The sequence below is a fragment of the Choristoneura fumiferana genome, chromosome 2, assembly GCF_025370935.1.
Source record: "Choristoneura fumiferana chromosome 2, NRCan_CFum_1, whole genome shotgun sequence".
Classification (NCBI taxonomy): Eukaryota; Metazoa; Arthropoda; class Insecta; order Lepidoptera; family Tortricidae; genus Choristoneura; species Choristoneura fumiferana.
Window position 1 is genome coordinate 1,553,697 of NC_133473.1, and position 11,060 is coordinate 1,564,756.

The window sequence follows — 11,060 nt, forward strand, 5'->3', positions numbered from 1 at the left end:
CAAAGATATCGACACGGCCAAAGTTACAAAAATATGTATACTTACACGACTTTATGCTCTTAACATTAAGGCCGTGTTTTCCTTTTTTTGCAACTTTGGCCGTGTCGATATCTTTGCCCTTGACTGTACCAACTTATCATAATTTGTCATCATTGATGTATTGTAAAAATTAAGGCAATTCGGTGGGAATCGAGTTGTTACGATACCACGCCACTGCTGCCAAGTTTACATCGAATCGAATCGAATTTGATAAAGATGTTAACGTGTCTAACTAAACTAGTCTAACTGCCATAGGTTATGGGTCCCACAACGCTAACGTGACAAACAGGTTCAAACATTGAAGTTCAACCCGTCCAGCAGCAAAAGCCAGCACATCCGCGGAACGCCCAGGGCATCCGCGCCGGCAGCCCTGAGCGGAGCCGGCAAGCCCCGCCCTTTCGCTGGTCTATAGAAACCGGAGCTGGCCAGCCAAAACGACGCAGCTATATTTAGCGCGGCGGGAGAGCGCCGCCTCGGCCCGCCCGCCGCCAGAGCCGCTCCGGTCGTCGCGGACTCCACATTCCAACATCGCTGTGCTGTTCGAGGAACGGAACCACTAACACCTGTGCGACGTAAGTTGCGGACAGTGACAGTGCTAGTGCTAAACCACAGGATTACCAAAGGTTTGCTAAGGATAGTGTTGAGTGAGCAGTGTGTGCAGGGCGAAGACAACCGAGGATCTATTTATACCGCGCGCGCGCGCCGCGGAAATAGCGCCGCCTTGTATAGTGCGGATTACGTTACAGCAGGAACCGCCGTTTGTCAATGGACATGTTTTTTTTAAGTGACACACACTCACACACACATTTTTATTCGTAATTTTTAAATTACGTATCATTTGTTTTTTTTGTGATTTTTAGTTTGCTAAGTTGTTGATTTACTTACCGTTCAAAAATACTTACGAAAAATCCGATTAATTGACTCGAATAGTCAAGTAATAAGGTTTTTGTAAGTATCTATCTACTGGAGACCATAGAATATATCAAGTTAGTCCTCAAAATTTGCATTTTTATGATAAGCAAGCAAGCAGGCATAAAACCGCCGCTGAATCTCATATTTTTAGTATCAAAAATACCTACATAAACATGAGTGGCCAACGAAAACTTGCGCGAAATTTCATATAAGGTATACATATCAGATAACGACAATATAGCAGTTTAAGTTTGAGAAAAAGAAAATATACCAATCACAGTAAACATGAAATACAAAACAAGATAAAAAGAACACTCCATATACTCGATATTATTACACTTAGTGGTCTCATTGACGGTTAACAAAAACTTAAGTTAAAAACCTAGAATATGTTTATTAAAGTTTAACAATTGTTATGATTGACCTTGAAATAAATAAAAAATAAATAAATATCACGGGACACTCGACACCAATTGACCTAGTCCCAAACTAAGCAAAGCTTGTACTATGGAAACTAGGCAACGGATAAACATACTTATGTAGATAAATACATACTTAAATACATATTAAACAACCAAGACCCGAGAAAAAACATTCGTATTATTCATACAAATATCTGCCCCGGCTGGGAATCGAACCCGGGACCTCAAGCTTTGTAGTCAGGTTCTCTAAACACTTGGCCATCCGCTCGTCAAGACAAGAGGAAATGTGACACGTATCTACTTTTAACATGAAAGACCGAAAATTAAACCTGACACTGACACCTAAGCTGAAGGATGAAACCTTATGTTTGAAGATAATATTGATATCAAAGCAAAGGATTAAAAATTATAACGACATATTGAACTTGTAAATAAATAAATAGACTTCCAAAATACTGATAGAAATAAATAGGTATAAGATAATTTAAACTTCCTAGGAGCGTCTACAGCAGATAAAAAATAATTTAACATTGACTATGGACAAGTAGATGGATCCCATTAAATAAGATATACAGAGGAGAATTCCAACGGATTAAACAAAATTCAAGGTCACCAGAAACTCGAATCCTAGGCAACAGGATCGTCCATTTTTACACTTTCGTTGAACGGTTGCCAACACTGTAGGTGTGCTTAATGGGCAACAGATAAACCGCTAAAAATAACCGTCTCATAAACAATATGCACGTTTTAACGTTTTCACGTCATGCACCTACGCGCATTCCTAAACATTTGGCACAAGCAATCAATTAAAAGGTTCGATCGATGATTGAAAATTATTACGATATGCATCGTTTTGATGATTGCTATTTGGACGCGGAATTAAACGCAATAGATGCAATACGGAATTATATTGATAAATTTTCAGTAGAGGTAATTAATTAAACAAACGGAATGCAGATTGATTCTGATTTAGATAAATAATTGAACATGAACTGGTTGCGGTTGCAAACGAAACAATTGAAAATATTAGTGACTATGGAAGTAAAATCAATTTTACTAGTAATGCGAAAGAGCTTATTATACATATTTCCAAATGCGAAACAAATTGAGATGAATACTATTGAATACATTTTTAAAGAGTAGGTAGTTATGCAAGTCACTCATTCAAGACAAAGTAAATGTAAAAAAAATCGGTTATTTGACTATTCTATTCTAAAGAAGCTAGATATTTACTAACTGGTTCACGATATTGTTTTAGAATGTTTCGCGGTTAATAACAACAATGCATAAAGACAATCCTACTCTCAGAAATTACCCCATCCCGGGACAACATACCAAAAATGTTGCCTTCAGCAACCTTCAGCGAGGAATTCGAAATCTAAGTAACTGATCTTTAATTTCATAATCGAGTTGACTTCTCCCAGGCATAAGTAAAATATTGATAGGCTTGTAATTTTATTTTTAAAGCAAACCTTCCTAATAAACAAAAATGAGCACAATTTTATTACAAGAAAACCTGATCAACACATTAACCATTTCGTTTTGCTTTACAGACTATATAATCCTCCGCCATGTCTGACGAAGAGGAATATTCGTAAGTACACACACTTGCTGCACTACTGCTGCACTAAATAATACACAATACACTACCAAAACAAACTTTGCACACCAAGAGTCCAATATCAATATCAATAGACTTAGAAATTGTGTCTTAATCTTTATACTTACCCCGAATGATCAATTCTATCTGTTGATGTTTACATGTCACCCAAGGTATCTAACTTATTGTAAACACCTTGATTACTATCTCTGTTTACCTATACATGTCAACAAGCATGCGCGAAACCTGTGTCAATTACACCTCCGATGTTACATGTCAATTTATTCCCACAGTGGCTCCGAAGAGGAGGAAGTAGAAGAAGTCCACGAGACGTAAGTACAAAGCTAAACTCTCCATCTTCCGTCTTATCTTTTAAAAAAAATAGTTCTGATTAGATTTTGGTTTGGGTTTGGACCACTTCAGCTTCTCTGGGCCTGATGTCTTATGCCTTGGCAAGTCTTCATTTTCAGACAATCTATCTAGTAAAGGATACGCGAAAAAGATTCTCTATATACCAGTGGATAGCTAGCATGACTGCAGGTTCTGCCCCCACTATGAGCTCCCAACTCTTGGGCCTGTTGCACGCCCTCACCTACTCCTATTTTTTTTCTTTGTTGCAGGAAGTAAGTGACGTGCCCTTTTGGTTGATCCGGCACTCACACTAACTTCGCTAATGTAGTTTAAGTTTCTTTAACGCCTCTAGCGCTTAAGTCTTCGCTTCTGTTGCTTCCAGAGGCGACTGACCCTTGCCGCTCGATGCGCTCGTCACCAATGCGCTTGTCTTATGGTTTCTCCTAACATTGTAGCACCAGGTCTTTGACCTTAACGGAAAGATCAGTGTAGTAACATCTGCCGTGAGTAAACTGATCTTTCTGCTGGCACTGAATGTCTAAAACCGTTTGAACTTATGTTTTCTTGTGGACGTTCGCACTAACATGGTAAGCTTTCTTTCTGTTCTTTATGTCTTATGTGTTATATGATTATCTTTGGGACATATTCTAATCTGTATACTTTTTCTTTCCCTCGCTGGTGCCGTGGATACTTGCAGGCCCGCTCCTAAACAAGAGTAAGTAGAAAAGCCTAGTACTATTTAGATCGCTTCGCTTCTAGCCGTATACGATTGGAATTGATTGGCCACAATTAACTTTATCAACTAACGACGTCGTAGGAAATTTACTTCACAAAATTTTCTAAATGGCTATACGATTTGAAGTGCGTGCATTAACATTTCACCGCCTACGATTATACAGACTTGTCTACACGACAGTAGTTACGATGACTAGCGGCTGATTGTTGTTTTCTGTTTCTAGGAGTAGACCGTCGATCGCGTAAGTTGCACCGCTCTCTGTGGTGTCACTAACATGTAATCCTTTCATTAACTCGATAAGGCGCGGGCGCATTTTTTATTTAAAATCTCCCGAATTCCAATTATATCGACCAGATGACCGGCTGTGAGCAAACCGCACGCCGTCACGACTCGGGCTATTTTAAATCGTTGGTAGGCGTTCTATTTTCGAAATTGTGCTGGCAGCGCCCGCGCACGAAGTCGGTCAACCGGCGAGCCGCCGGCCGCGGATCCTTGCATGGCCCGGACAGCATGACAGAAGCATGACTGTCTACTGTAACTGTAACATTATGTGTATAAACACCACCCTCATGGTAATTTTAATTACCTTCTTATGTGTCATTAATTGCACTGAAATTAGAGATACCCACACAAATTCAATACTCACTATTCACTATACAAGGTGTTTTGAAAGGCTTAGGCTAGTAAAATTCGCTTTTTCCAAAAGCGCTTTTTCTAAATCTATGTTTTGGGAAAGTAATTTTGCGGAAAAGGGAATGTTTTCTTTTTAGGAACGTAGGTTTTACTAATCTAAGCCTTTTTGAATTAGTCAGGAATATTTCAGCAGAGGGTTGGACAAATTTGACTGAACACACTTGTAAAAGTTTGTCCGGAATTTACAATCATGGTTGATTATTGTTTCTATTCTATAATGTACCTACAGACAGTCAAACCATTTGATTCCTGGTCCACCGTAGAACGCTCTTACAGTAAGTGTCATAATGAATTTCCTTGTCAAGCCATGCGATGTTACTATGATTTTTTCTACGAAAAGGTTCCACGTTGGGTCACGATTCAGTTGGTTCGATAGTAATACGTCGACTAATGATCAAGTCAAAAAAACCGATGAAAAACAGGAAGATAAATTACAGTGATGTTTAGTCAAAGTAGCCCAAGCATCCGCTGAATTATTCCTGATTAATTTTAAGTCACAGTAGAAATTGCAAAAAAGGAATTGCACCCACAGCTTAATGTTGTTACTGTGAGCCGACACTAAATGCAACATATACAGCAAGTTTTTAATTTGTTACGGCTATTTTTAGTAAAGGTGCAGACGAAATCTAATTGCCAGTCACAATATTACTATACGTCACATTAAAACAAAATTTAACAGTTCTAATGTTGCTATAACAAGAACAAACACTAAGGATTTAACATGTGCAGAATTTCGCTTAAATATTCAAATGTCTAATTTAATGGACGAATAATCTGACACAAAGTAACACGAGTTTAATTCTCTATTTTATGTATCGTCAGCATTAAAAATTAACCGTTATAACAACGGTTTTTATAACATTAACCGAAAAAAATATATTATTGCCTTGATTTACAACTCTTCTTGATTTACAGGGGCGAGGGAGACCCAGAATTCATTAAGGTGAGTAAAACATCATATCTATTTATGTCCTGTAAGTAAAAAAAAAACCTAGATGATGATGATGTATCAAAGTATTTCATCATTGTGAAATAACCTCCTGATTTGCTTTTTGTCAGAAGTCGATCATTCAAATTCAATGAAATTAGTGTAACCGTTTGTAGGTTTCCGGGTTATCATCAAATCGTAAAACGTATAAATAGCACGCCGCTCGGGCCGCACCTCCGCAAGGCATTCCGGCAACTGTTTGTTAATTTCGAAACCAATCCTCGTATTTCAAATTTACATTTCTGTGATACAGCGTCAAGACCAGAAGAGGTCGGACTTGGACGAGCAGTTGAAAGACTACATCAACGAATGGCGCAAACAGAGGGCCAAGGAGGAGGATGAGCTCAAGCGTCTCAAGGAGAAGCAGGCTAAGCGCAAGGTGAGACCTACGTAGATGTTATGGTACCAGTAAAGCTAACGCATTGTTGTTTATGTTGATGATATTATTGCATGCAAGAGTTTAATTATTTCTAGTTACTTACATAAAAGTTTAAGTTCATATTAAATTTCACGTTGAATGCATTCGCCAATACTCCATAAATTATAAAGTAATAATTTTAAAAAATAAAACATACCTAATCATTTTTTTGCAAGAAAACTTCTCCTTAGAGAGCAAAATTAAAGAAACAATGTAATAATAAATCGAATACTAACTATACTTTTTATCTCAGGTCTCCCGCGCTGAGGAAGAGAAGCGCCTCGCCCAGAAGAAGAAGGAAGATGAGGAGAGGAGAGTGCGTGAGATTGAGGAGAAGAAACAGCGTGACATCGAGGAGAAGAGGCAGCGGCTGGAGGAGGCCGAGAAGAAGCGCCAGGCCATGCTCCAGGCCATGAAGGAGTCCAGCAAGACCGGCCCCAACTTCACCATCCAAAAGAAGAGCGACAACGTAAGCATACCAATGCACTAATTATAAATGCGTTAGTCAAACAATCTTAACAGAATCCTGAAAAAAATACTATTTTTCTCACACCAGTAAATGTTCAATTTTCAAAATGAAAACTGACAATCTGATCTACTTATGACCAACTAACTCATTCACAAACCATAGCAGCAACAAGTCCAAAACAATTTTACCTAAGCTAATGATTGAACGTTCAAATAATTTATCCGTAATCCCAAGAGATCGAGGATCTAAGTTAGAAGTTTGGATATAACGTGAGCTGATTCAATTCTTCTCCAACAGTTCGGCCTCACCAACGCTCAGCTCGAGCGTAACAAGACCAAGGAGCAGCTGGAAGAAGAGAAGAAAATCTCCCTCTCCATCCGCATCAAGCCCCTCAACATCGACAACCTGTCGACAGAGAAGCTGCGCGTCAAAGCCCAGGAGCTGTGGGACTGCATCGTCAAGCTCGAGACCGAGAAATACGATCTCGAGGAGAGGCAAAAGAGGCAGGACTACGACGTAAGTTGCCACTTGCTTAAAACACTTGAAGAGAAAAGTAAGCCCGCATTTGTGTTCGTTACTTTTTCGTTTACAGATTGTATGTACTTGACAATCAGTTTGCTGTAAAGAACATGTTTACACATTTTTTGTCTGGTAAAGATTGAGTAACTGAACATTATGCATATTCTGTAATATCAATAGATAAGACAGACTCTGGTACGTCTATCTTAGCTATTGATCAGAAACTTTTTAACCTTTCTTAACTTGAAACTGATAGCTTGTCAGTGCTTAATCTATTTAATGACCAACTACTTACAAACTGTAAGATGCGCAATCCTAAAAATGTAGAAGTATTTTATAACTGACAAGTACAAAATAGATGTATAGCATAAAATTTCCGCCGAAGTAAATATTCACCATCCATCCCATCTCAGCCTATATACGGCCCACTGCTGGGCACAGGCCTCCTCTCAGAACAAGAGGGCCAGAATATTCACATTATAACATAAAATGCATTCTTTTCAACAGTTAAAAGAGCTCAAAGAAAGACAAAAGCAACAGTTGAGGCACAAGGCTCTCAAAAAGGGTCTCGACCCGGAGGCACTCACAGGCAAGCACCCCGTAAGTAATATTGCTTCCTAAATGACACTATATTTAAATTATCCCATGATGCCATTTCTTGCATTAACTTACTTACATTTTATCTCTTTTCAATATTTCCTGTATCCAGTAATAATTTATAAATGCTATCTTTTATTTTCCTAGGTACTTATATATTCGAGTGTATTCGTAAAATAGCATCTATATTGATATAGGATTATTACCATTTTAGTACTTAGGTACATTTGTCCTACATATTTGTGATTTCACAAAGAAAAGATTAAAGGCTTAATAGTACTTACTTAGGTACGATACAGTTTTGATAAATTAATCATTTGCTTGATTTTCAGCCCAAGATCCAAGTCGCGTCAAAATATGAGCGACGTGTCGACACACGGTCCTATGACGACAAAAAGAAACTCTTCGAGGGTGTAAGTTGCTATTAATCAATGGTCTTGTTAGAAATCTTCATCACCAGATGAAGATCAGCTAATACTTTTCACACTATTGTTGTAAAGAGACAGCATATCAGATGAGACCAGTATTCAAACTACCTACATCTGAAAAAATAAAAACAACTGATCTGCAAGTAGAAAAGGAAATACTGTCAAAATCTATCATGCAATGAAAACTTTTGTATAGAAAAACATTAGAGGCATTCTAAAAAGATAACTGTGAAAGCCTTTGGCTATAACCGTAATCTACGAGTATATTTGATGTTAAAGCTGTAATTTACTATTTCACTATTGCCCCGAAGGTTAATTCAAATATGTAAATGCTTTCAACGCAGGGTCTCGATAACACGTTGGCTGAATATATGGATAAATTATGGACCGACAGGATGGAGGCGTTTATGAATAGGAATAAAAGTAAGCGGGACCCAAAATGAAGCCCTGTGTGACTCTCGACGTTTATATCCCCGTCAGCCAAGCATGTCATCATGACACGTTTTGAATTCATTATGTCTGACCTGAAATACCTTATGAAATGTGTATTGAACATTACCGATTTGTTTTGAGTTCCAATTTTAAATTTATTTGAGATGTTTCACTGTCAAACGCTCACATAAAGTCAACCACTGTCAGACACTAATTTAATCTTGCATTATTTGCTTTAAATTACAACTCGGTTTTGTTCAGCAAAGGGTCATCCCCCTCCCGTGCTCCGAGCACATGTATATTGACCCTCGTGTGTTATGTGTACCCCTAGGACCTAGAGAAACTCAACAAGGACTTCCTCGAGAAGGTGTGGTCCGAGAGGTCCGAGCAGTTCGGAGGCAGGCAAAAGAGTAAGTAGCTATAGAGTTTAGTACCTTACTGCTTTAACTGCCACGTCTTACCTATAATAAACAACGGTACATACTAATGTTCAAGCCAGCATAATGCTTAGTCACTATATGGTAAATTAATAATATTGAATTGAACATGTTAATCTTTTCTTTCTAAATTAACCTTTAATTGATGATGGCATATCTATGCTGAACCACAAAGGTTTGTTTGTTTTATTTAAGCGATAAGGTAATAAATGAAGTTCCTAGTTGTTGGCGCCATGACTCTCTTGCTTCCATCTTTGCACTGCTTTGCATTCCGTAAGTATACTGCTTTATTTTGTTTAATTCTGCATAATTTCCAGTTTCCTTCATTTGCTAATTTTTTTTCTAGATGTAAGTTGATTGAACAGTATATATTGCTAGAGTAACCATGTCCAAAAATCCAAACTAGGTTTGCTTTACCTTATAACAACAATCCTGTAAAGTTGTTAATTTCAGAGAAGAACATATTATATGAAATGACCATTATGTATTTGATCTACATATAATCATTTTCAAACTATGGAATTTGATAGTTACTGTCAACGTATTTACAATAAGCATTGCCACTAAACACGCAAGAGTAAAGCTTTAATAAACTCTGAATCTAAACTTCTCACCGAACACCCCAATCTTTTATCATTGACAAACCACCACCAACTCATTGTCTTTCCTTCACCAGCGAGACTGCCCAAATGGTTCGGCGAGCGGCCTGGCAAGAAGAAGGGAGACCTGGAGTCCCCCGAAGGCGAGGAAGACGTCAAGGCCGAGGTTGAGGATGAAGAGCCCCTGTACGAGCCGGAGCCCGAGGAGGAGGAAGTTGTTGAGGAAGAAGAGGAAGAAGAAGAGGAGGAAGAGGAGGAGGAGGAGGAGGAAGAAGAGGAAGAAGAATAAGTAAGTGGAGTTTCTCTATAATTTGAGGTCGAAGTTGATAAGATAACTTATTCAATAAGCAGTACAAAATAACAATATATAGGTACAATGCTTTACAAAATTCTATGTAACACGTGCGATGAAGGGTCTCCATTTAGATATGATTATTTGGAAATGAAAAAGTTTACTGAAATAGCTCCCTCTCGTACCACCGAAGGCTTTATTTGCTGAGCTGTATGATATGCCAGTATGATAATGCTTCATCTAACATTATCATACTGATATAATCAATTGTAATATTAAGTGAAAACAACAAATGTGCGAAGTAAGAAAAAAGATTGCAATGAGATCTCTTGAAATGAACTGTCCACCTTGTGTTATACATAAATAGTAGATAATAATTAAGAACGTGCATGTCATACTGATATGGCTGCATGGACCAATTCCCTTTGCCCTTCTACGAAGCAATAAAAAATCCAGGGCTCTCTTGTCTTGTCGATGCTATCTAAAATGCGTTTTTTTTTATTACAGATTGAGCGCGCCGCAGCCACCCGAGGGAAAACTGGTCGACCCGCGGTCGCACTGTTTTGTAACCACGCCATTAACTTATTATTATAAATTATTTTTATTATTTATACTGTCGCATCATCGTTACGGAACAAGGACATTTTTTACGTTTACACTCGCGTCTTGAACAACTATGTCGCAATAAACTAATTTATTCATAAGGCTTACGTGTTATTTATTTCTGAAATCCCTAAGGTTATTGATGCTTGTCTGTCTGTTTTTAACCCCCAACGCAAAAAGAGGGGTGTTATAAGTTTGACCGCTATGTCTGTCTGTCTGTCAGTGGCACCGTAGCTCTTAAACGGGTGAAACGATTTGAATGCGGTTTTTTTAATTTGAAAACAGGTTTTCTAGCGATGGTTCTTAGACATGTTTCATCAAAATCGGTTCAGCCGTTTTTGAGATATTGAGCTTTGAAGTGACGATGTCGGGGGTTTTCCAGCTTTTGTTGTTTAGGTTATTTACCGGTAACATTTTGGTGAGTGTACGCAGGCATTACATGACCTTATTCCTCCATATCCATTTTGCCAACGGACTTACAGGCGGGGGAGCGTCTTCACCCTTATGTATTTAGTGTTCCGTTAG

The 11,060-nt window shown here is 38.3% G+C and overlaps 1 protein-coding gene across 5 annotated transcripts; it reads left to right on the forward strand.

Moving 5' to 3' along the window:
- Positions 1-502: 502 nt before the first annotated feature.
- LOC141445627 (troponin T, skeletal muscle-like) lies at positions 503-10,638 on the forward strand. 5 transcript variants are annotated; one of them, XM_074111479.1, is made up of 14 exons: positions 503-611; positions 2,927-2,967; positions 3,267-3,305; positions 4,022-4,039; positions 4,284-4,301; positions 5,669-5,696; positions 5,995-6,120; positions 6,413-6,628; positions 6,926-7,144; positions 7,655-7,747; positions 8,077-8,157; positions 8,517-8,595; positions 9,718-9,929; positions 10,440-10,638. In XM_074111479.1, the coding sequence occupies exons 2-13, from the start codon at positions 2,945-2,947 to the stop codon at positions 9,927-9,929; spliced, it is 1,152 nt and encodes a 383-aa protein (XP_073967580.1). In that variant the 5' UTR covers positions 503-611; positions 2,927-2,944; the 3' UTR covers positions 10,440-10,638. The 5 variants fall into 5 exon arrangements, with proteins under 5 accessions (XP_073967580.1, XP_073967578.1, XP_073967582.1 ...); XM_074111477.1 differs by lacking the exon at positions 8,517-8,595 and adding an exon at positions 8,936-9,014; XM_074111478.1 differs by lacking the exons at positions 503-611; positions 8,517-8,595 and adding exons at positions 645-662; positions 8,936-9,014.
- The last annotated feature ends 422 nt before the right edge of the window (positions 10,639-11,060 follow it).